This window comes from Pyrus communis, chromosome 10, assembly GCF_041283825.1.
Source record: "Pyrus communis isolate YQ-2024b chromosome 10, ASM4128382v1, whole genome shotgun sequence".
NCBI classification, from domain to species: domain Eukaryota; kingdom Viridiplantae; phylum Streptophyta; class Magnoliopsida; order Rosales; family Rosaceae; genus Pyrus; species Pyrus communis.
The window spans coordinates 32851392-32877814 of NC_142574.1; the positions used below are offsets into that span (position 1 = coordinate 32851392).

A 26423-nucleotide genomic window follows, 5' to 3' on the forward strand; every position below is an offset into this window, starting at 1 on the left:
TATGCACGGAAAAGAAGAAAAAAATAATGTTAAAGAGACTAAATTTGTAGACAATTTTGAAAACTAAAATACTCATTTTGTTTACAAATTTTGGAGAGATTTTTCAATGTGATAAGAACATGGGGTGGTACACCACGTGTCACTATACAAATGATGGAATATATGTGTTAAAAAGTTAATAATTTAAAAAATAAAGTTTCCCACCAATTATATAAAAGCACGTGGTGTACCAATCTGTAATCCGGTTACAATTATAAATTTCTCCAAATTTAATCTCCTTAGCATTACCTAAAAGAAAAGAGCAGAGTGCCTACCAAAACAAGTGTGGAAAAAATTAAAAGGAAGAAAGAGATGTCTGCCCAACTGTTGCAATCCCAAATTTTCCAATACATAGAACTGATGGAAGTGAAAGTATATGTGGCAAAAGCTATATAGTTTCTGATTAACCTTGTGATTGTAACGTTTTTGGTGATTGAGATAGATGGACAAATTAAAAACTTTGTAGTTACGTATAAAACTCACCACCTTTCAGTAGACAACAATTTTATATGTAATCAAGCAGTATCTCTACATCGCTCATCACAAATTTGATAATCGTGTTATGTTTTTCTTTTTTTTGTAAAAATTAGCTACAATGATCCGAAATGATTTGATAGGTATTTCCCTCCATTTTTACATTTTAAGCAAAACACATCGCATTTCAATTTTCACAATGATTCAGAACAGATCAAGTACATACTCAAGGTTTGCCCTTCCATGTTGAAACTTGCCTTTCACAAGATATAAATGTAAAATCTTGTGTTATGATCTACTAGCTAATAAAAAAAGAAATTTGGAGAAGCGTGTATGGGCAAAAGGGAATCATTCACTACTTTACCATTTCCAGCATGGCCAAACTCAGGCTTACGTGTACACACCTAGACTCAACTTGGAGTCATGGGATGGGGAAAAGGGATCCTCTCCGGATCCCTTTCATCAAATTTACTAAGTCAAGAAATTCGGATTCTTGAAATTTGATCCAACGGTTAAAGTTATTATAACTTTTAAAGGGGACCCTTGTTTTTAGTCGTTGGATCAAATTTCAAGAGTCCAGATTTCTTGACTTGATGGATTTGGTAGAAAGGATCTGGAGAGGATTTCTTGACTCGTAAGCCCCACTTCTTTGGGAAGCTTTGACGTACTAAATGATTCGGTAATTCCGAACATGTGTAACATTGTCACAGGATAAAACTTTAGTAGCACAATTTGATTAGCTTGTCCACTTTCGCAAAGGGCGAGAGTAGCGTTATTAAAAGTTATGCTTGCATCGGACCTGATGATACTTAAACAGAGCAAAGCTCCTCCTTTTGTGGGAGAGTTTGAACATTTAACTGATCAGACTCCCATACGAAGTTTTCTTTATGATTTAGAGGAGAACAATTTATTGGCATAGGCATGTCACAATGCATCTCAAGTTAAACGCATTACTACATAAGAAAGCTGAAAAAGCTTTTGCATAGCACTAAATTATTAGCTTTGAGATAGTTAGAGTTTTATCTCTACTAATTAATAAAACACTCATTGTCAATTAAAATTTTATGAAAATACCAGTTTAACTCTCTAATTAAAAAATAACATGAATAAGAAATATGAGATATAAATGTAATTTTACACAACCAAATTTTGCTGTTTTTTTTTTTTCAAACCATCACCTATGTGTAATCCTAGCATATCTCTACTTAAAATTTTTTTAAAAAAAATTAAAACTTCCCACTTCCACATTCTCTGTCACTCTCTTCCTCTCTCCTTCTATTTCAAAAACAAAAATAAAAAATTTTCACACATACTTTGTGTGTGTTCATATGCTAGTATATATAGATTAAAGCAAGTTGTAAGTCATCTATGTTTATTGATTGGTCCACTCGTAATGCTAATTCTCGCGGGATCCAATTGGTGGGACACTCCCCACCGTCCCCACATTTAGCTTTTCCTCCACAATCACACTTTACAGTACAGATATGTAATTAGAAATTTAGAAAAGATGATGAATCCTTTCGGAGTCCAACCAAATGTTGGACAAATTTGACCACAGATGCATAATTGATATTAGGATAATACTTGCATTTGTATTTTCTGAGCTCATTCTCTTACTCGTAAATAATATATATTTTTCGTAATGATTAATACTAGGAGCATAATCCGATCTATATCAAACAATCTCTACCCTAAATACATGTATTAGAAGTTAGTAACCAAGCAATGAAGTAAGAGGTTGGACACCATCATCCTAATTCAACCTATATCGGACAATCTTTATCTTGAGATGGATACATATTAGAAAGTAATAAATTTAAGACTGAATGTTGCTAAACTAATCCAACTCACGAGAAAAATATATTAAAAATTAATATCAAAACAACAATATCAAGGATTGAATGTCGTTGAACTAAATCACATGACTAAAGCATTTTAAGAGTAGAGTAGGAATGAATTTGGTGAGCGACGACACACAAATCGAGGGCATCTTGTGTCCAAAATCCGAGTTAATCTGTAGAATCACGCATGTACGTATTACAATTATTGTCATTGTGGAGATCCACAATAGCATAGTAAATTTATTTTTCGATCAAATTCATTGTCGAATTCGTCCTTTGCTTATACTATCTTACTGTGCATGGCACATGCATGATTCGAAGAGGGCAGATTATTACGTGTACAGTCGAGGCCCTCGAGGGTATAATAAGAACTACGAGTGTAATAGCATCTTCAATGGAGCAGGCAAATAGAATGTTAAAAATTAAAATCCATTTTTATGAGATAGCAGACGAATATGTATTTCAATGATGTAGTTAATTGGGTAGGCAAATTTTACCTACACTTACAAAATAGACAATATTACCTACTTTTAAGTTTTAACATTATAGGCGAACGAGTCCTCACGTCTCTATTTATAATAAAGTATTTTATGTGAAGGAAGTGAAAAAATATGATAATGATGAAAATAAATAATAGAATTAAATTTGTCTACTTCGTTTGCCTATTACAGTGGAGTGATACAATTTTTCTTTAGAACAATTGAGTAGACAACTTATCATGTAACCTCAATCATTAGAATAAGAGTAATGTTATTCATAACGTATTTTTATACCATCTTAGGTGACACCTGATGTGGATAACCACATTATTTAAAAAATTTGCAAAACCCAAGGAAAGGAAGGAGAAAGACCCATTGTATACTACAATCATAATTTAATTAACTAGTTTTTCTTAAGTATTAGTTTATTAAATAATGAGCTAAATTTAAAAATTTGATTAATTCAAATGATGTAGCTGTCCATATCAAATGCTACTTAAGGCGATATGAAAATATGGTACAAAAACATGGTATGAATATCATTACTATTAGAATAATGTTTAGTTTATTTTTCAATCGGGGATTCCGTAATCCAGCAGGGCGCATCAGACGGGCAGCTAGTGGGGTCCCCTGTCACGAGCATCCGACCTGGAAAGCATCAAGAACATGGCCCGCCGGGGCCCACGCAGTCCCCCATCTTTAGAAAGGGCGGTTGCGAAAGCCAAGAGCAATGGGCTGAAAGGAAAGGAAAAGCAAGCCACGGCAGCATTTGATTTGTTTACATGTGGATCCCACATGGGGCATGGGACGGTGATGATCGCAGGGTGGTGCTGTCGGGTCCCACCCCTCAGGCATTGGTTGTTTTCTTTTGTTTGGCTGACGTCCATTTGAAGGATTTGATCGTATCGATGGAGTTGTTTTTTTATGGTTTCGGTTCAATCGAAGGGTGATTAAGAAGATGAACTGAAACCTTAAAAATGGTAAAATTTTTGACTATAAACAGTAAAAGCTGTCCGCCAATGCTTTTGAATTCAACAATGCCATCATGTTTGTACAAATAATCCTTTGATTTTGATTTTAAAAATAAAAAAGGAATTGAATTATTTTCATATTCCATGGCCCCATGCATGCTTATTTTGAATTTCTTCAGATTCCAAGGCCCCATGCTTATTTTGAATTTTTTTTTTTTTTCGAAAGAGACCTGATTTTGTTTTGGCAGTCTATTTTTCTTAATTGAGAAGATTCACAGAGACATTTCAGTCATTCATGATTTATGATTTATAGTAATACAATTGAATTATGATGGTGATTAAAAATAAAAAGAGATACCTAAAAGTTATAAGGGTTTTCCATTACTATGCCAACCTAAAGATTCTTTTTATAGTTGTTGAGGAGCTTTTTTTTTTTTTTTTTTTGGTTCAATGGGAACTTTTACAACAAATTCCAAAAGGACAACATACAAAAACTCCGCAAATTAAGGTGAGAAAATAATAACCGTCTCGTAAATAAAATATGTACAAACGGAACACTACTTATACATTCAATGCATGAGTAAAAATTCTCATTTATACTCAAAACATAAAATTATATAGAATGCGTCTTAGCTCAAAAGCTAAGACCCACACAAAAACCAAAGTGACCACACAAAAAAACCTAAAAACCCTTAAGGGAGATTCCCCCTCCCCTCCTCCGCCACATAATTGGTGGAGACGACTAGCAAACAGAAAATCCAAAAAAAAACCTCCCTAGAAAGCTAAACTCAAGCTCATCTTCATCTCAACGCAAGTGAAAAGGAGCTAAACCAGCAGATCAAGAGAAACCTTGCCCATTCTAGTTGCCATAGTTCCATTCCTCAACCAAAAACAAACACACAATAAGCATCTAAATGCCTTGATCCAAGCATAAACAAAAAAAGTCAGGCGGTGTAAACACCAAGTCAAAGAGACCCTAGACCTTTATAAGGTTGACAATTGAAGTGCTTAAATAATGACTGATCTAACTTACGTTTGTCATGTTTAACTTGCATTCTGTGAACTAAATTGAGTTATCAAATATTTTGCCTAAATTTTGCATCCAAAAAAGAAAAGAAAGACGTTTATCTAAACTAGGCTAAGCTTATTTAGTGAAAGGTTAGGGCCTACCAACACAAAAGATTAATAGAAAAAGAAACGAAGGCACAACACAAGAACATGAGTGCATGATGGTTAGCCACCTACATGCCCTACTGCACAAAACACAGAAAAACCCACTCAAAAGAAAAGATATGATGATGCTGATATATATGAGAAATGGCCTCCACCATTTGCCATTCCAATTCATTGTCCACAAAGCTAATATTTATTTTCATTGCAATTTGCAAAAGTGTTATCTGAATATATAAAAATAACAAAAAACATTTACAACTAGACAAGTTAATGTCCTTTTAATTTGTATCAGTGACATGAGGTGTCAAATTGGAAAAAGATTCTTCAAGTGCTCAAACTCTTGAGAAATTCGGGAATCTAATCACTTATATTATGACACTTAGTGTACGGCTTTTGTTTCCGGTACATTGAAAAATCTCTCCAAACTCTCTCTTTCTCCAATTTCAGTTTTTTATTAGAGTGAGGTGCTCTCACATCTATATATAGCTCTCACATTTGATCATCTCTTTCACTCACTAGCGATTAAGCACCCTTCATTCCTCCCATCTTTCCAAGTATTGTTTTGTTCAGTTTTCATTTGCTCTAGCAATGGCCAGTGTTGAGGTAATGCACACTACAGACTACACACACACACACACACGTTCATGCAATTAGTTTTCATATATTTTTTATTTGCTCTATATACACACACACACACACCTTCATGCAATTAGTTTTTCATATATTTTTTATTTGCTCTAAGAAATCCCTTCGCTTATTTGTATACAAATACAAGCTCGAAGTTAATTGATCCGTTTGAGAAACGTAAGATATGCGATATCGTGTATATCAAAAGTTCTATGCGCATGACCTCCGTTCTTTAGACGAAGTATTATGTATATTAGATCATCTTAAAACTTGTTTATCTTCTTAATTTTACAATTAAAATATGACTGATTTTCAACAAAATTGGTACTCAAGGTTGCACCAGCAGCAGCGTTGCAAGAGAATGAGCCAAAGACAATCGAGGTGACCAAGACTGAGGAGGCAATCGTGGAAGAGCCCGTGGCTGCAGCACCACCTTCAACCGAGCCTGAGGCTACAACCACCGAAGAGCCAAAGGAAACAACACCACCCGTAGAAGCAGAAATCGAGAAACCAGCTGCTCCCGAAGCTGAGGCTCCAGTTCCGGTTGAAGTTGAGACCAAGGAGGAGGTGGCAGAAGAACCAAAGGCGGCCGAGGCAGCTGAGGTGGAGGAGCCAACAGTAGAAACGGAGACAACAGAAGCAGAAGAGCCTAAAGAGGTCGTAACAGCAGAGCCTGTTGCCGTGGAAGAGAAGACCAAAGAAGAGACCATTGAAACTGAGGCACCAGCAGCTGCTCCAGTTGAGGAAGAGAAAACAGTTGAAGCAGCAGCAGCAGAGGAAGCTACCACAGAAGTTCCAGTCGAGAAGACTGAAGAATAGAAGATGAACATATGACAAGATGAGAGAGAAGTTTAAGGAGTCCTTTTTCTAGGTTTGCATGTTCGAGTTGGTCATCTTTTCATCCACATTTCTATTTGTTTGTTAGTTTATGTTGTAATTGAGGTAAGGCTTTAAAATTAAATTAATGGGGTTTGGCATTTGGATTATGATCTCCACTTAATGTAAGCATCCTGCTTTATGGTTTGATATATCTGAGATTATACTGAAGAATGTAATGCATTGGTGATTAGTATGGTGTGAAAATATATGATTTGCTTTAGTTTTGAATAATATTTTTGTTTTTTGTAATATTCATCCTCTGTTGTAATAATTTGACGGATCTGTGGACTTGAGCTGATGTTGATATCAATGACTTCGCATCGCATTAAAATGCATGGAGTTGAAAACAAGAAGAAAGTTGAGAAGTCAATGGCAACCGAAGAGAGCTCATTTTTCTTTCTATTTTACTCTTCACATATGTTTGTTATGTTTGATCACGATAATCATGCCTTGTATTTAGTTTGTTACATAAGTAAATTTAGATGACCGAGTCTAGTGCTTATGCCAAGTGACAAAAGAACTTTTGCGAAGTTCTTGGGATTAATCAACATGAAAGACCAGAATAGATATCATATTCTAGGCTTTGCGTTTCAATGAATGAATGAGTCCTGATCGTATGAACGATTATAAATTAGTTGCCTTTAGGAGTCGGGAAGCTTACTTGCTAGCTCACCTATAGCTTCTATGTTTTGACAATTTCTATTGTATTATGCTTACTCGAAGTGCAACTTAGTAGATATCATGCTAAATACTTTGAGAATGAAAAGAGTTACAGTATATACCATGTCTAATTTGTTGCTGAGGGGAATCAATAACCTAACGAGTAGAAACAATGCCTTTAAGTTGACAAACATGAGCATCTTAATCTGTTTTATAGCATTGTGTATATCGTTACTCTAGAAAGGCAATTGGTGGTGGATTCTAAAACCCTAATCCGTCTCCGCATTTTCTTCAAATCTTATTCCAAATATGTTTATAGGGGCTTTTAGATCCAGGTCCAAAAACATAAATGATTTTTAGGAGTGACTCCAATTACCTAATTATATGTATTTATTTTTTTGATGCTCATTTTATATTTTCTAAAAATATTAAAAATCAATTAAAATCTTCTAATATTATGAATTTTCAACCCCAAAAAATATAATTAATATCTTATAAAAAAAATAAAAAAATACATTGACATAAATCTATCTGCAAACCATTCTACCCTAACTCAAGTAACAAATATATGAATGTATATCATACCTATAAGTAAGATATGAAACTTAACTAAAAGGTAGAAAAAAAAACATAATATATCTACAAGCAAGACATATGAATCTTACTTGATTATAAAAAAGAATCTATCATATAGGTAGATAAATATAATTAACCTGTGATATAGGTTGATTATAAAAATAAAAGATAAAATCTATAAATGGGGTTTAAAAAGGGATAAAGAACAAGAAAGAACAAAAAAAAAAAAAATCAAAGAGATAATTAGGAAGAAATTTGATTTTTATAATAAATCTTATCATTTAAGAGATAATTATTGATAATAAAATAATAAGATTTAAAGAATTGGACTTATTTTAATAAATTGGACTATTACTACTATTGGCTTAAAAAATTGGACCTATATCAAGTTTCCCCTTTTCATGCCGTCTTCAATCTAATCCGTTATATCCTGTGCATATTTGATATCTTTTGTGAATAAATTAGTTTAAGTTGTTAAGAATCATAATCTAGATATGAATCTAGATTAGCACAATCCTTTTGGGAATGATCTCGTACTTACTTTCTATATGTATATTATGCATCTGGTCATGTACATTTCGAATTTAAAACGTGTATTTAGTATCTCGAACATTATCCTCCAAAAGCACATATGTCATAGCATGTGCGATGGCCGGACAAGATGGGAAAATCATTTGTATAGAATTTGCATATGTATCATTGCAGGATCCGTTTGTACTTAACATGTCAAGAAAAGTAACGTCCGTTAAGCAGACAAATTTTCTAAACTCTTGCTTCCAAATTTATTTATACTATAACCACCCTATATAAACACTTGACAAAATAGCAATGACACTGCAAACCTTCAACAAACAAAAACACTACCATCCACAGTACCTTCTTCTAACATTAGTCAAACGACAAGAGACGACGACAGCGAAGACGACAGTATCCTATACTCTGTACAATCTGAGTTCCGAGTCTTTTTTTTTTTTTTTTTATGTGCAGTCAAGTCCCCCCATTTTACCTCAAAATGTAGATGCAACTAATATATTACTACCATGTGCCGAAGCTACTGCCGACATGTTCTTGGGTGATGATGTCAAGGCGGCTTTTCATCTCTGCCTCCCATGGATAAGGCGGGAAACACAGCCGGTAAAAGCAAGTATGAGACGAAGGCAGGCGACTGCAAGCCTCTGAGGACTTGTAAATGTAAAGCCGAGAAGCCAAACCTCGGAACCCCTCTACTGGAAGATACTTCACCGAGGTCCAAAAGAAGAGAAGAACCTTTTTCTGCTCTGCAGACATTTTCCCAACAATCTGCATAATTTTCAAGGAAAAAAAAATTTAGCCACATTGTACTTCTATGCTCATAGCCTACCAATACAAAGCAACTTTTAGCTGCTTTCCTTGTCTTTCGATCATGTTTATACTAACATCATAATATAAAACGATCACAACTGCAAAAAGATGTTGAACCCTGATGTGGAGTGTGTAGGTTTGGGTTGTGCTTTCTCATAAACTGTGAACCTTCCCACAAAGCTTTATACAAATCTGGCCACACACCGCTTAACTCGAAAATTTAACGAAAACCTTACAACTTCATCTGAGCATACAACACTACACTCCCTGTTCTATCTGCAGTTTTACTTTGTTCAACCTTATCAAATTTGAAACAAATTAAATTTTGAGTGTCTGATACTATTAATATCTAAAAAAACCCAGTGCTCAATAACTAATTAGTGAGCCCAATTGCAACGCTAATTTATTTGTCACTCCATTATTTCAAAACCATCACAATGCGTGCTTTCATTAATTTGAAAAGTAATGCAATAGCTTCCGTGTGCGATAAGCCAAACTAGTTCACCAAAGACTTTTCTATGAATAAAGTTGCTTGTCAATTGATATGCTATATTGAAAAATACTAGACAGCTGAGGAAAAGTAGACATGTAACAAAAATATAATTACATATTTGACCAAAAGAAACAAGTCGCAAGTCCAATTTCTACTTTCAATAATTATTGGTTGATTCAATACTCTACTCTATTTCATATTTCACAGATCAGGAGTAATTAAAAAAGCCAAACCCAGAACGGTATGGTATCCCGTGGAATCCTGAATCTGAAATCTGATGCTAATAATATAATAATTGTACTAAACTAAGCAGTATTAATACGAAAGGGATTAATTGGGTAAGTCCTAGTTGGATTTGGATAGCTTAATGAACAAGGATTAGGGGTTGCTAGGCTAGGCTATTACTAAACTTTTATCAATTATAATTCCAGAATTCAGATTTAAGAGTTTCTCTTGGGTTTATTGCCCTAGAACTTAGTTATCTTTGCTCCATCTTTGATTTTATTGCCATTATCTCTCTTTTTTATGTTATCACTGGAATCTGCTCCTAGTGCAATTTGGCCCTATTTTACCCACTGGACAGCAGCTTATCACTGCCGCCCTGCATCATGAGAAAGAAGCAAAATATAAGGCAAGCAAAGCACATTAAGAGCTAATAAAAGCAGAAACGAGCAAGTTTACCTTCCAGAACCAGAGTATTTGAGGATCGGTCTCTTTATAGCCATTGTAATCAGTATGCGCCTTCCAGTCTTCAACACTAATAGCACTTTCACTTCCGTGAAGCATCCAATCAAGATCTTCTAGCTCTAAACTTCGGAAAAAGATGCTCTGGAGCCTTGAGCCACAAAGTATATCAGCAAAACCTTGCGCAAAGTGGGACACCTGTTCAGATATAGATGTGACAAAACGATGCTGAATTAGAAGATTAACGTATTCCCCCCTGTTCTTGCTGTTCACAACAATGCTTTTCCCAGCAGGGCAAAGCTCCACAGTTTTACGGAATCCTAACTCCTCCACTTCTCTAACAAATGTTAACCCTAAAGCATCTGAATCAATAAACTCGGCATCCATTTCTAGTATCTTCTTGCAACTATTATACAAGAATGGATCTGCATCTCTTATGTCTTCCAAAGATAAATATATATCTCCAGCCAGTTGCTGGAAAAACACACGATCAAAGACTATGCCCACCTGCACTTTATGCATCAAAGCTAATGCAATCACTCGGCCAGCAAAGGTGAAATACTCAAGGTGCAGAGGATCAACTTTAGATGCTGCAAAAATAAAAGACCCGTGACTTACTAAAAATTTGTAGGAACTTTCAAGCATATATAAAAAAAGTTCACGCAAGAAAAATGCTACATGATATATGATAGGATACAAATGTTTCAGAAATGTGAGTAATGCTAACAGAAGTGACAACTTCATGCAATTGATTAGAGATTAACAATTTTAGCAGAATTATGGCCTCCTTTTGTCTGCCTACAGAACAACCAACAACAACACTAATACACTGACAATCCTTTTCTGTTTGTCGTTTCGTAATTTCAACATTTCTACAAATCTAGGCACAATATACTAAAGAATTTGACCTTACCCTGGTGTCCAATGTTTCTACTAGTCAAAGTCTAAACCTGAACATTCTGTAAAGGAAATCTAATGTTCGCCGGCATCAATTAGAGAGATCCAACAAAGTGAAGCATGCACATGTGATCACACACAGCAACAAAAGAATAGAGCATCATTATGTACTAAAATATTCCATTATACATTTGGTGCTTGACCATATCTATCGAGTAACCAACACTGTTCTGTCTGTCTGCAATTTAAAGTTCAAATCTCTGGTCAATACCCAATCATATTTCAACACCTATCTATATATGAATGCTATATAGGATTTAGTCAACCAATTATCATCGCAGGCTGGAATTAATATATCAAGACACGCAAAATGAAAAACAAAATGTAAATGTTGTCCAAGAACACCATGCATTAAAGGCTGAAGGAAGCACACCTGGATTAGGATAGAACCTTCTACAGTCGTTTGGGCATGCAACAAAAAGTGCATTTTGCGGATTAAATATGGCCTGGCATACCAAAAAGAACCACTCCCGCAGTACACCTGGACCTGTAGCTTCCTCATTTTTGAATTCCATAAATAAACCGCCATGAAGTAACTCAGGTTCCGCACGCCCTATGTACTCAAACGATTCTGCCAATATTTGCGACCTATCAATGAGCATCTCATGCAGCTCCTCATAGTCTTCTTTAACATCAGGGAACATCATCATAGCCAAATGCCTCCGAGACTCAAAATCTAGCACATCTTTGTGCTTAATAAGCCACTGATGATCATCACTTCGCATTGCATACTTGACAACTAAAGCACATAATGCAGCCCTTCTAAGCCTCAAAATCGTCTTAAATTGTTCTTCCCAGCTCTGATAAAGCATAGAAATTCCACTCAGTTCCTTTAAAACAGCAAGATACTGAGACCATCCAGAATGAGCAACATCACCTTCCACCTTTCCTTTCCCAGCCAAAGACTCTTCCATTTTTCCAAGGCATTCATCCATTTTTTTCAGCAAATCAGCATATATAACGTGAAGAAGCTCAATCTCCTCTCCATATAGTGGATGCCTAAAAGTACCCCCTTTCAAGGATGCAAGATTAGAACTCTTGAAACACACTTGACTGGCAACTGCAGTGCGCAAAGGGAGCAAGAACGCTCTAAAATCACGTACATCATCCGACACCGGCCGGCCACTCGCAGGAAGGTCCATACTCACTACCAAGTCCCTAGACAAAATACTTGACAGCTCCCTAACAAATGGAGAAATCTCTTTCAACCCACCAATCAATCCCTCCACTGGCTCCGAGTCCTGCGAATTTCCATCACTTTCTAACAAGGAACCAAGTGAACCTCGGCACAGGAGGTACAGAGGGTCCTCCTCCCCTAATCTCCTAAGAAACTTACAAAACTCTAACACAATCGGCGCGCAGTAATTATGCAAGTGTTTCGGCAACAATGTAGGGTACGAATTCAGGAAATACTTGATTGAATTTTCAGCAACTGTTCTGTTAGCTGGCAGGGGAGAAACATAGAGCATCAGCAGCGCCAAGGGGGCAGAGGACGGAAGGAACACCCGGATATGGCTAACCCCATATCCTGCTGTCATCTCCTTCTGAGCCATGGTTAAGTACTGGCTCATCCTGCTCTTGATGTATTTGGACGGCTCGTGAAGTTCTTCACCTCGGCACATCCGAAATGCGGCGGAGACTATGTCCTCCAGGAGTTGCCAGGCCTGAGGGTGGTCGGTGCTCCGCAAGCGGCCGACCAGTTGCAAACTGGCGTCGTTTTGGATTGCGCACTCAGCGAGCGACTGGTCCGGCTGCAGCTGTTTACCTCTATATATAAGCCTTTGCTCAAAAACCGGAATGCCAGTGATCGTCTGTATGCGATGGTGTAGCGATTTCACCTTGTCGTCAGCGTAGGCCTGGATTACCAGATTATTGCCACCGGACATGGTTCTGATGAAGAATTGGAGCATGGTACGGGACCGAGTCGACTCGGAGTGAGCGGACTCTCCGTGAGAGGCCGATCGGGCATTGGGAACACGGGGATTGAGGGCGTCGCTGTTGGCGGAGGAGTGAGGGAGGTTGGCGACGCCGTTGGACGACGAATCGATGGCGTTGGGTTCGTCCTTCCTCATCCTGACGTGGACTAGGTCAGAGAGAAGGGCGTCGTCCTCTTCGTCGGAGAAGGTGGGCCCGCCATAGTCGTCGAGTTTGCGCTTGGACGACAATCGGTGGTGGAACTGATCCACCGCGGCGGGGACGGCAGTTAGGGCAGTGGTGTCGCTGCGCTGGTAGGCAGCGCAATCGACGGTGCTGCTGGTGGTGGGGCTCCCGGTGATGGACATTTACAGGGTGGGGCCCACCCCGCCAGCCGGTTCCTTCCCTTTACGGTTTTACCTCTCGAGAGAAAATTCACGCGCACGGTGGCCGTGGGTGCATGAAATCGCAGCCGGTCCTCCCGGGAAACCAAAATTCTATAAATTAAATTAAATTAAAACGGAGAATAAAATTACCGGCGAGGGTCGAAGTTGGGGGAAGCCAACGATCGGGGGCAGGGGTCGTCTGTCTCTCTCGTTCTCTCACGTCTGGGCTTCACATTCACAGCCGTCATCTACAAAGACTGTAATCCTACGCTATTATATATTTTTAATTTATATAATTGGATTTATTTATAATTTTTCGATTAATTTAATGTTTTTGTTTCAATTGCTTTGGATTACAAAAATGCCCTCTTGTTATTATCGACTCTCTGGTCTCTACTAGGATTAGTACCAAGGGCGTTACTGATAATTAACGGCTCTGATGCCACTAGTTTTATATTGTTAGCTTACACTTTTCGGATCAGGATGCTCTCATGATGCTTGTATGGGGATCCTCATGATCAAAAAGTGTAGACCATTGAATTTTTATTTAATGGCTACAAACAGGAGGATCTCTTTAAAATTATAATAATTATAGCCGTTGGATTTTCATTTAACGGCCCACACTCCTTGGTCATGAAGATCCCCATACAAGGATCAGGAGAGGATTATGATCCACACTTTTCAACCCAATAATTTAATGAAATAGTTAATTACTGGGTAATTTGTCATTTTGCCAGTCACCAGTTTTTGACTTATGATAGACTCATGGACAAGTGGAAAATATGCAAGGTGGTGTCCTATAAAAAAAAAAGAAAAAAAAAAAAGTGATACTTCTGTTTCCAATGTTTGAAAAAAGTATTAAGTTCGAACTAAGTTGTTTGTTAAAATTTACTTTAGATTTGCCATGGCCATGGCCAAGTGAGCGTGCATAGCTTGCAGGCTTGAAGCTATAACCTCTTGAGTGCTTATTAGTCTATAATTGAGTGACGAAGACTTGGGCTAAAGAAAAATTCGATCGATGAGGAGTCTGAATCAGAATTCTCACTAAAATTGTTTGTTAAATCATTTGATCTCAGCTTAAATGTTAAGAGTTGAGGAAAATAGTACCGCAACTATGGTGAATAGGCGTATTAAAACGTATTGATGAAATTCTGGCCAAAAAAATATCTGATGAAACAAATTGCTTTTTCTTGCGATCACAATTGAGAGTAATACAAACGAATTTGGATGGTATGATGTCGGTGTAAAGTCGCCGCTTCCTTTTCTACTCAGCACTTATTAGCCGAGTCGGCGTACATTCAATGCACTTCTGCCCTCTAATTTCCACGCGTTCTTTCCCCAACCACATTTTCTATACCAAGTCTTCCTAGTGAATAAACATAGGCTTTTTCTTACAAAGATTTTCTAGTATGCTTCGGGTAACCTATGCTCTGCGGTTTTTGACTGTTAGATTGTTGGTCAAATATACAACGATCAATATCCAACAGCTAAATACCTACCCTTGAACATAATATAATTTGCGTTTCTTACAATACCATCTCAAGGATTCCAATCAAAGTCACTTAACAAAACACTGTAAAACATAGACCACATGTTGCTCCAAGAATACCATTTCATGAGATCTCAAGGGTGGGAATGAATGACGTCCCGGTGACGGCAGCATTCCAATCAAAAACTCCCCCGTGATTCAAATGTGAAGGTCATAGCCCTAAAAACAGAACTCGGATTGGCACCTCAAAAGTGTGAGGTTGTGAACGAAACCTTCTTCACCTGCAGATAAGTTCCACAATGAAACATTGGTGGCGCACTTCGGTGAAGAACTGTGAGCCGTTGATCAGTTGAATCCATTTCAGCAACGAGCATTTTCAACACAAAAGCTTTTTAACCAGCCCCTCACAAGAAACAGATATGGTATACAAAGTATGAAGAAACAATATCATGAATATCATCTAATACTGTAGAACATCTTAATGAGTGTGCCTAACGGCCTGATTACATCATCCGCAGGATATGTCTAACAATCAAGTGGATCCAGCTCCAAATGACAGTCCCACCCCAATTGCAGGGGTCCCCCGCTTGATAGTGAGAGCACCCTACGGATGACTTCCCAAGAATTTCACTTATAATCAGTGTTCTAAAAAACGCCCTAGACACCTTGGAACCGCGACGATTTTGTGCAAAACAGCTGGAAAAATCAAGGTGGCTCTAGGCGGGCTAGGCAGCTGGGTGGTTTTTTTTTTGAAATTTGTTTAAAGTCTAAGTTCTAATTATACCTTGAAATTTTGTTAATTTTATAGAATAAGTGTGTTGTGTATCAACTTAAATTCCAGGATGCTAAAGATAAGTATCTTACATTACTAATTTTCCTTATTTTCCTCCTATTTTCCATTTTATGTTGTTTTAAATTGTGAACTTGTTGTACATGTGTCATCCTACAATACTTCTCACTATGGTTATATGACTTATATGCTTAATGTGTTCTTAAATTTTGGACTTGTTGGATACTCTTTTTGCATTTTATCATTCTTTTATTATCTTATCCATGGATTTCATACAAGTATAATTTTTTGTAAGTATCAATATGCATTTATTTACAAGATATACAAGAAATTTACCTAAATCCGCCTAGCCGCCGCCTAGCCACCTAGGCGCTAGGCGCTGGCCCGCCGCCCGACTAGCGCCTAGCATTTTTTAGAACCTTACTTATAATTCTATGGAGAATACCAAAGCCCACCTCAAATGATAATCCCACCCTAGATCTAGACTGTTGCCGTTTCCTCCACCAAACTATTTCGAAGGTGGGACGAAATGTGAAACCGAGCCTGTGAATAATTTCAGAGTATATGAGAAGTGCTTTCCGTCATAATCTAGAGATTAGCATTGCTGTCAAACAATGCGGCATAGTGACCGTATCGGCCATCCACTAAAGAACACTCATGATCCTTCATTGAGGAACCCAGTAAGATATGACTTGTGAGCTGTGCTGTACGTGTTTTCAAAGTGAAACACAAAAGTCAAATCCTAATGTGATACAAGTAATTGAAATGAAAATCTACAACTGTAGGTTTCAAAGGTTAAAAATTCTTACATAGTCATTTCTTATATAATATATATACAGAACTAGAAGAAACAGAAAATACTACTTTGAAAAACGTAGTGACTATTACATTCAACAGTGCAGTGACCGTATCAGACAGTAGAGTGGCTATCGAATTCAGAATATCTTCCAGAAGTTCAAGTTCTTAAATGGAAAAAGATATCATAGAGAAAGCACATCCTTATTTTTGGTTAGCAGCTGTGGATGAAGAAATGTGCACCTGATATGGTTAACAATCAGACCAAACCTGACTCGAGTATGTTCGTATAATGGAAGTGAAAGCATTCTAAGGTAACTATGCTCTAATCATTCGGCACACGCTGATGTGCTCAGCTCAAGTACACAACCTGGCTACTTCATATTCAGCCCTGAGAGAAACAATTGTTTCGAAGACCAAAGTAAAAGTGGGTGAATGAGACATCCATGCATTCTGCGTTGATCCTACTCGAGTAACTAGGGTTCCTACTTTATATCTAAACTAGAGTACCAAGTATAAGTCAGATAATTACCTCTCTGCTCTATGTCCTCGTCTTTTGTTCTGATTGCCTACAGCACCAATTTGAAGCCTTGGGCCAGAAAATCATCCCTGACAATTACAAGAACCAACTCAACAAATCAAATCACTGAATACTGACTCACATAATAGCATATATAACAATATTGCAGCAAATTATCAATTAATCGAAATTTTGATACCCAAAACAATCACAACATGGATACTTTTGCAGATACAACCAAATGGGCAATTATATATGAAGAAGCATGTCATTTACCTCTTCTTATTCTTCTTGTCCCCTGCTGCTTCCTGCTGCTTACGATCGTCTTGTCTACGAGGATGAACCGAAACAAGGCTTTCCATACAAACTACAGCCTCAAACAAATCTGGCAAGCCGCGAACCTTGACATGCTTAACCCTCTGGCTTTTCAGGTCAAACCAAACAAGACATTCGTGGTCCTGTTCGAACAAAACTTCGCGGTCATTCTTTGAATACACCAAAGGCCTAACGCTCTTGATTCTTCGAGTCTGCGCAACGGTAAACAATTTACTCCAAGACTCTTTAACCCCATAATCCTTCAATGTCCACACATCAACATCCTTATCTTCATATTTAGCTACAATGCAAAGACACCCTCCCAAGCATCCCACATCAATCTGACACTTACTGTCCATGTTCTGCGGCATAGGCACCTCACGAAAAGTCTCATTCGCAACGTCAAATGCAATGACCAATTCGGTTGCTGATTGATCCAATTCGAGGTTTCGAGTCACCACCCAATGCACACAACCGCTCACAAGAATCCCCATTTTTCGTGTGTAACAGAGTACATAAGGCATGTCTTCGAGTCGCTTCCACTCGTTGCTTCTCAGGCTATAAACCCTCACCTCGGACTGAAACGACAGGTAATCCAATCCGATAAACTGAGAAATCCTCACCAATTTATAGTCATCCTGAATAGCGTCGTATCCAAGACCATATACCCTCGCGCCACATAAGCACATGTTCGAATCGCGCTTTCGATCCGATGGCAGAGACGGCAAGATTCTGTACTTCTTCGTCGACGGGTTCCAGAGAGCGATGTCTTCCGCCACGTTACAGAGGCACAGAAGGCCGTTGCAGGATCCCAAAACGCGAATTCGATTGCTGTAGCACATGAGTGGATGATTGAGCTCGACGGCGTCGTTTAAGGAGTCGAAACTGATGCAGTAGAGGTCAGATTCCTTTCTGAGAATCAAACTGAGATGCGATTTGGACTCTGCCGATTGCGTGAGGTGGAGATGGACGAAGTATGAGCTGTCGATGAGCGACCGCCATGGTTTTGCAATCGACCGGAAGAGGAGGAGGCGGGCGACGGGCAGACGAGAGAGTATGTCGACGATTACCTCCGGCGGGAGTTCGGCCATGGCCATGGATGCTTGGATTTGAAGCTGCGTCGTATCTAGGGTGGATTTTGGAGTCTTCATTTCTGGAATTTGCTTGCAGGGTCTAGGGTTTTTTTCACTTTCACTTTCTTTCAGAGTGTTCTTTGCAGTTGGGGGAAGGAATTCAAGTGGCGGTTTGGAGAAATGTGAGATGAGTCATGAGAGCGCGAGGTTCCTTACAAGATTTCTCGTGAGCCACGTGATGTCCTGAAAAAGATGATTTTTCTGCTTAAAGGTCAACGTGGAACTCGCGAATGAGCACCACGTTCGAAGCCTATTCTTTCTCTCCCACCGAATTCAATAAAATATTTTTAAAAGTTTCGATGGTGGTCGAAGAGAGATCTTTTATTGATACACGGCACATACATCATTTGCTATTGTACAAGTCGGATGATTTTTTATTTTTATTTTTTATAATAACATATAACGTATCAATTACGTTTCAAATACATTAAAAATTTTATTAACAAAGAGAAGTTTGAACTAAATTATTATGATTTTCTTATTTTCTTATTATAGAATTACCTTAAATCTACCACCTCTTATATATATATATATATATATATATATATATATATATATATATTTTTTTTTTTTTTGGAGAGGGTGGGGGGGGGGACTTAACTTAATGACGTCGAATATATTTTTTTTTTTTTGACAAATGATATTATTTACACGAAGGGGAATCACATAATGAATAAGCGATAAAAAAGAAATTTGTTCAAACTTGTCTTTAGCAAAAATCAAACCTAAGATTTTTCATTTATTAGTGACGAAATCATCTCTCTTTTATCTTCTCATTTAAGTTCAAAAGTTCACAAGAGTATCTTTTCTCTCACCCAAATATCAAGTTTGAATCCTGTTTTTTCAATAGCTTGCATAAAAAAATGAAAAATTCATTTGTTTAGGTCCATAATCAAATGTTTTGCAATAAAAATGAAAAATTATCATTTAGACATATAAGACTAACTGAAAAGAAAAAGGAAAAAAAAAAAAACTATTTAACGCATCTTAGTCTTAGGTTTGTGTGATCAAATACTTTATCTTGTCACGATACAGTAAATATATTATGTCATCATTAAACAAATACAACCGATTTTGTTACGAGATACCTCATGATGTTCATATCGATTTAATTTGTGCATCTGCATCTAGCATTCGATAGACCTTATACAATACGACAAGGCATGCAAAATCAAGCAATAAATCTTAGAAGAATTCAATTTTAGGTGGCATGACTCTTTCTATTTTTGTGCCGGCATTTGAGTTGTCTTTGATCTGGTTCTAGGTATAAAAAGAAACAAAAGCAAAACTTTGAGAAATACTATGAATTAGTGAATTTAATATAACCTTGTGTATGATGAATTTTCAATTTGATTACGAGTCTTACGAAGCTTTTAACATGTATGTGTTTCCTTTCTACTATATTCATTATCTTTTATATAAAATTTTGTGATTGCGTACCAACATGAGAATCGTCGGATATTTACCATACATAATGTTATTCATACATATATTTTTATTCTCACATTCTTGTTAATATTTGACGATTGATTTTTTTTATTTTATTTAAAATTAAGAGGGAATGTGAAACCTAAAAATAGGATGAGAATAGCACTACCCTTTCCAATTTCTAAGTTGAGGCTTTCCATCGACATCAAATGCGATAGGTGCAGAATATTCATGGACGAAGGCACCAACTTCAATGCCTGCAAAGAAATCGTCCCTTGCGAGGTACTTGGATTATTAATTCTTCTTTAATCAATCTTATTAGTGTCTTGGTTTTAGTTTTAACATAGTACCTAATGTTGATTTCTCGCTCTAAGTTTTGTTTAACTTTAAGAGAAGGAAGGAGCTAGGGTTCTCTGTTTACGCATTATATTTACGGCTTAGGGTTACCCGTGCCTTTAGGTATCGTTTGGTATGCAGACGGGACGGGACGGGACGGGACAAGACAGAACGGAACGGAGCGGGAGGAAAGATGCCCTCGGATGGAAACAAGGAGGAAGAAGAAGGAGACGGAGAGGTTATAATTTTGTGTTCCACGGATGTGGAACGAGTCATTTCAGGGGGGTAAGGTGGAACGAAAATTCACCCAAAACTCGTCCCGTAGAACAACTCGTTCCACCCGTTTTAGGCGCACCAAACGTGGAACGGAACGCCTTGTCCCACTCTGTTCCGTCCCGTCCCACGTACTAAACGGTACCTTAATATCAAACAAAAAATTTTCTCACAAGTTGCCACGAATACTCCCCTTTTAGTGCTATTTTACTTTCTTATTTGCTCGCACATGATCTCTGGCAATCCAAAACCTACAAAACCACTTTCACATGATCATATTATATATGATCAGCATATAAATGTTTCTCAAACTCTGTCTCTCTCAAAGTCTGAAAGAAACGAACAGCAGTCTTTGTCCGACTGAGGATAACATGATCATCTGAATCGAAAGATATACTTACGTGTGGAGATCATGGCTACAGGAAATGAAAGTGAGACTGAAACTTGAAGGAGAGAAATGAAAGAATTAAGTTGTTATTGTTAAACGTGCTTCACGTCATCCCGTTTGTGTTGTCCACGTATTAGGTTTGAAAATTCGACACACATGAGGAGGAGTGTTGAGAATGAATCTCATATTGATAAGAGAATGGACTTTGCATAGAATTAAGTTGGACTACTCCTTATATTGCTAATTAATTTTACGGTAGAACTCTAACTTTGTTTAATTATTTCAAAATAAAACCAAATGTACAATGCCTCACATGGAGTGATGCCCTACTTGTACACACGTTAACATTTCCTGATCCCGTGTGAGATACTTGGAGAAGAATCATCAAGGCCTTGCCCAATATGTGTTTTACGTCACTTTCATTAACAAAATACATATCACTAAGAGATGATTTTTGAAGGTCTTATTTTCAGTCCCACACGTTTTATTTCGAAATTGAGGGCAGCTAGAGATTGATATGAATTATTTTTACATGTCGTGATCGGATTATACTAATAAAAAAATAAGCACGTTAATAATAATAATAATAATAATAATAATAATAATAATAATAATAATGTAATTATCAACGATCACTTCATACGATTTAAATTGATAATCTTTTTATCATTATCTTAAAAAATAATCCAATATCACTTGTAAGCTTAATCTTCAGTGATAAAATGTATTTGGGTCTGCCACGTGTACATACACATCATTTCGAGGTCAAGAAAACGATATAAAAATCAAACTAATTGTGAACAAGCTTCTCTATCCCTCCACCGAACCATTCCACAGTTTCTTCATTGTTTTTTGACATTGACATCGGAAAGAGATTATCTCCGAATATCTTCCATCAAGATTATTGGATTAAGTGATTTAGATTTTTAAATTTTATCTAATAGTAAAAAATTATTATAACTTTTAAAGAATTAAAACAAATTGGCCGCTAGATAAAATTTCAAAGATCCGGATCGCTTGATCTTATAGTCTTGATGGAAAGAAATCCGTTGATTTATTTCATGCTACATGGTTTATAGTACGATCATTCAGAGCCTGGCTGGACCTTGCATTATTATCAAGTTCAATGGTTGTGGCAATTTGTAGTCCCTTTCTGCACACGTGGCTCTGTTTCGTGGCCTCTTTGCTCGCACTAAATTTGAATGAGAGGCCACCTGTGACAGCCCGTCCCAGAAACATTTTAACGCACGTGTGAAAAGACGAAATTGCCCCTAGTTTGATTTCTTTACGTTCATTTGTCGTTTTTGAGTTTGGTTGGCATATTTGGAGCCACACACACACTCCCATACTCCACACCTTTCTGTCCCTTTCCCTGTGATCCTTCCGAGCCCCATTTCCCTTCCCTTTCACCATATACGTACGGACATACATCCAAAACCCATCAAACACCCACAGATCGAGGAAACCAAGGCCATATTCAAGCTCGTGAGGCTCGTGGGAGTCCAACCGTACCATTTTCAGGTAAGAACACTATTGTTTTCACGTCGATTCCACGAAGCCCGATTTGGGGTACTATTCATGCACACGTGATTTCTCACATTTTAGGAAATTTCAAGCTTGTAGGAAGCTTGGTGGGGTCCCAAGGAGGCTCGGAGTGGTTCGTTTGAAGGATTTGGACGTCGGGATCATTGGTTTCGAAGTTGGCCGGAGTTGGGTTGTTTTGACAGGTGAGATTTCGTAGTTTTTAACCCTTAAAAGTGGTATAATTGTGTTCCCCTAGTTCTAAGCTTCATTTTAGTACCAATTTTGTCAAATTTGGGTGAAAAACGAAGGAGATATCGAAGTTTGAAAATTTTCCAGTTTTCCGGCGCCGGCGACGGCGCCGGAGGCTCGCCGGAGAAGGTGACGGAATATTCCATCAAGTCTGACGGAATATTCCTGACGCCGTTGACGGAATCCGTTAGAACTAACGGAATATTCCCATACGGCGTCAGTTGACGCCGTCAGCGTGCCAGGCACGTGCCTGCGCGTGGTCGGCTCGTGCGGCAGTGAAAAATTTTTCTAAAAATTTGGGTGTGATCCTGAGGTTGAGTAGAGCACGTTGGTATATTCATTTGCCCCATTTGAGCAATGTATGAGAAGTTATTGTGAAAGGTAGGTTATGTGCTTTAAAATTAACGTTTTTGTAGTTGTTTCGCATATAGGTGATACGTATCCCGAGGACGAGCGTGGTCACTCGAGGCAGGGGGGCTACGACCCTTCCACATACCAGTGAGTGGGCTTTTGGTTTTCCGTATATACATATATACTATATTTTCCCAGAAATTGATTTAAATGTTTATTAGTTATATGTCATGCATTACATTATCATTGTTTATGCATCGTTAGTTGCATTATCAATCGGTTATATATATGCATGCATATTTGGTGCTGTGGACGCACAGGTAAGTGCCAGGTAAGTGTTATTCATGTTTACATTCAGTAGCGATACGAGATGCTTAGAGAGCTCATAACCTGCACCCCCGGTGTTAGTGCTCCCGCCCAGAGTAGGGCACAGTCCTTCACGTGATGTTCACCTCCCGCACCACATGCTCAGCTTGGATCCAAGTTAGGTGCACAGTCATGTCGTACATACCACTTTAGGTGGTTCCGACTCCTAGGTGACCCGCGATTATTCGCCCAGCCTTCACGTGATCGTAGCACTAGAGCGTTTATATGTATTACACCCAGGCCTGTCGTACAGACCACTTTAGGTGGTTCCGACTCGTGGGCAGGTTTAGTTATTGAGATTGAGATTTGAGCTCTATATGCAGCCGTACAGGTCACGTTAGGTGACTCCGGCTGCCAGATTATATGTTATTGTTATGAATTATACCTGAGCACTTGCATTTTATTCTGAGGTTTCGACATGGCATATTCTTGAGCATGATTGGCATATCTACATATACGTATATATGTTTATTTTCTGGGAAGTATACAGGTTTTACGGCGAGGGGTTAGAATGTTTTTACTAAATGGTTTTCGAAAAGCTTTGTTTTTGCCCATTCACGCTTTTGTTTTGCGCCCCTCCAGGTTCTAGTTGTCTAGCAGGTTCGGTAGTTTCCCAGAGGGCTTTCCCGGCATTTCTGACAGACGACCACCAGCGTAAGGTCACCTTCGGGTGTACTGTTGTCGCATTATTTTTCTTTTGGACTGTTGTAGACTTATTGCTCTGAATCTGTGTCCCACCTATGCTAGCACTTGTTTCTATCACCTTATGTTGCTAGTTTTTATTTATTCGCACTATTTGTATTACTATTTTATTAGCTTCCGCACTGTGCACGTGGCTACGTCACTTCCACGTGACGGCCAGCACGCCCTGATCTCGGTCGGGGTGTGTCACCACCTATTAGAAAATGTCACACATTGCCATGTTCTTGGATATAAATTTTGCTAACTCTTAAGTGAATAAATGACAATTAGCGTTCATGCACGCGCATGACCACACTAAATTTGAATGAGAGGTCATTTGTCAGAAAATATCACACTTTGCCATGTTCTTGGATATAAATTTTGCTAACTCTTAAGCGAATAAATGACAACTAGCCTTTATGCACGTGCTCACACACGTGCAAAAAATATTTTGAATCACGACATGTTACACGTGATTTACATGTTTTAAATGTATTTATTAATGTAGATAAAAATAAATAGTAAATACATTTAATAAAAGCGGTCTTTTAACTAATCAAAGTAGCTGAATCTATATTAATAAAAACGATATTTCAATTTCTATCTACATATTATTGAATTTACAATAAGATTAGAAAAAATAATATTTAATAAACAACTGATTGTTAGTCCATTGTGAAACAAAGCCCATTCTCTCCTCTTAGTGTAGATAACATCGTTTGTTAAAAAAAAAAAAATCATTTGACAAGCAATTGAATCATATTATTATGCATGTGCGAGAGACTTTTTTTATTTATTTTTTATTTTTTTTATATATATAACTAATACTACACACCTCTTAAGTGTTTAAAAATTAAGAAATAATATTTAATATACAACCGCATTCAAAAGGTATTTTTTGAATCATAGCACGCTACGCGTGACTTAGACATTTTAAATGTATTTATATGCATGAATTGCTTCAATATTTTTTTATTTTGTTATTTTCTTTTTTTATCACTAGCGCTACATGCCTATTAACATGTTTTGAACATAACATTCATGATTTTTCTTATTTTTTATTATATTATTCTTCCCCATCACTTAGACACCATCAACTTGTCATTTGTTTATTCTTTCCTCTCTCTCTCATTTTATTTTTTTATTCTTTTCTCTCTTCCCATTTATATTTATTTTTATTTTATTATGACCAAATTACCAACTTACCCTTACATGATTTGATATATTATTTTGGGTAGGTTTTGAAATTTTTTGGCTGAGGGGCAGTTTGGTCCAGTTATTTCTGTCAAAGGGGGTGACGACAAAATTTTGTCCCATGCTTGATCCAAGCCACTGTTCATCTCACCATTGGCTTTATATATAACTAGCCTCCATACAAGCGATCACGCGCGTGTAGAAGATATTTTTTGAATTACGACGTGCTACGCGCGATGTACATGTTTTAAATATATTTATTAATGTAGATGGAAATGAATAATAAAATATTAATGAATAATATATACATTTAACAAAAGCGGTCTTTTAAGTTTTAACTAATCAAAACAGCTGAATCCATATTAATAAAAGCGGTATTTCAATTTCCATCTACATTTTATTGAATTTACACTAAGATTGGAAAAATAATATTTAATAAACAATTGATTGCTAGCCCATTGTGAGGCTAAAGTCACTCCCTCCCCTTAGTGTAGATAACATCGTTTGTTAAAAAAATGATCATTTGACAATTAATTAAATCACATTATTATGCGAGTACGAGAGACTTTTTTTATAACCGGCACAATGCACATCTTAAGTGTTTAAAAATTGAGAAATAATATTTAATAAACAACCGCGTGCAAAAGATATTTTTTTGAATCACGACACGCTACGCGTGACTTATACATTTTAAAGTTATTTATATGCGTGAATTGCTTCAATATTTTTTTTATTTCGTTATTTTCTTTTTTTTATCAACAACGCTACGCACCTCTTAAGACGTTTTGAACACAACATTCATAATTTTTCTTATTTTTTATTATATTTTTCTTTCCCCATCACGTGGGCACAATCAATTTTGTCATTTGTTTATTATTTTCTCTCTACCCTTTCATTCTTTTTATTCTTTTCTATCTTCCCACTTATATTTATATTATATTTATGATAATCAAATTACCAAATTACCCTTGCATGATTTGATATATCATTTTGGGCTGATTTTGAATTTTTTTAGCTGAGGGGCATTTTGGTTCAGTTACTTTTGTCGAAGGCGGTGACACCAAATCCCACTGTTCAATGCATCTCACTTTATGTAT

The 26423-nt window shown here is 37.2% G+C and overlaps 3 protein-coding genes across 9 annotated transcripts; 1 reads left to right on the forward strand and 2 right to left on the reverse strand.

Moving 5' to 3' along the window:
• The first annotated feature begins 5421 nt into the window (after positions 1-5421).
• Positions 5422-6714, forward strand: LOC137728006 (uncharacterized). Its single transcript, XM_068466882.2, has 2 exons — positions 5422-5580; positions 5938-6714. The coding sequence occupies exons 1-2, from the start codon at positions 5566-5568 to the stop codon at positions 6421-6423; spliced, it is 501 nt and encodes a 166-aa protein (XP_068322983.2). The 5' UTR covers positions 5422-5565; the 3' UTR covers positions 6424-6714.
• A 1669-nt stretch (positions 6715-8383) lies between these two features.
• Positions 8384-13806, reverse strand: LOC137729098 (E3 ubiquitin-protein ligase UPL5). Of its 2 annotated transcripts, none has more exons than XM_068467925.2 (3): positions 11568-13806; positions 10235-10827; positions 8384-9018 (listed from the first exon to the last, which is right to left on the reverse strand). In XM_068467925.2, exons 1-3 carry the CDS (start codon positions 13474-13476, stop codon positions 8755-8757), a joined length of 2766 nt encoding a protein of 921 aa, XP_068324026.2. In that variant the 5' UTR covers positions 13477-13806; the 3' UTR covers positions 8384-8754. The 2 variants fall into 2 exon arrangements, with proteins under 2 accessions (XP_068324026.2, XP_088533346.1); XM_088677220.1 differs by having other exon boundaries at positions 10235-10818; positions 11568-13755.
• An 816-nt stretch (positions 13807-14622) lies between these two features.
• Positions 14623-18788, reverse strand: LOC137729658 (F-box protein CPR1). 6 transcript variants are annotated; one of them, XM_068468658.2, is made up of 3 exons: positions 17365-18788; positions 17101-17177; positions 14623-15264 (listed from the first exon to the last, which is right to left on the reverse strand). In XM_068468658.2, exons 1-2 carry the CDS (start codon positions 18552-18554, stop codon positions 17138-17140), a joined length of 1230 nt encoding a protein of 409 aa, XP_068324759.2. In that variant the 5' UTR covers positions 18555-18788; the 3' UTR covers positions 14623-15264; positions 17101-17137. The 6 variants fall into 6 exon arrangements, with proteins under 6 accessions (XP_068324759.2, XP_088534527.1, XP_088534526.1 ...); XM_088678401.1 differs by lacking the exon at positions 14623-15264 and adding an exon at positions 16365-16472 and having other exon boundaries at positions 17365-18777; XM_088678400.1 differs by lacking the exon at positions 14623-15264 and adding an exon at positions 16365-16477 and having other exon boundaries at positions 17365-18697.
• Between the last annotated feature and the right edge of the window lie 7635 nt (positions 18789-26423).

Coding starts and splice junctions, on each gene's coding strand:
- LOC137729098 (XM_068467925.2), bottom strand. CDS start 13,476: ATGTCCATCACCGGGAGCCCCACCACCAGCAGCACCGTCGATTGCGCT. Junction 10,828..11,567: donor AAGGTTCTATCCTAATCCAG/GTGTGCTTCCTT, acceptor TTATTTTTGCAG/CATCTAAAGTTGATCCTCTG. Junction 9,019..10,234: donor AAATACTCTGGTTCTGGAAG/GTAAACTTGCTC, acceptor AAAATTATGCAG/ATTGTTGGGAAAATGTCTGC.
- LOC137729658 (XM_068468658.2), bottom strand. CDS start 18,554: ATGAAGACTCCAAAATCCACCCTAGATACGACGCAGCTTCAAATCCAA. Junction 17,178..17,364: donor GACAAGAAGAATAAGAAGAG/GTAAATGACATG, acceptor TGTAATTGTCAG/GGATGATTTTCTGGCCCAAG.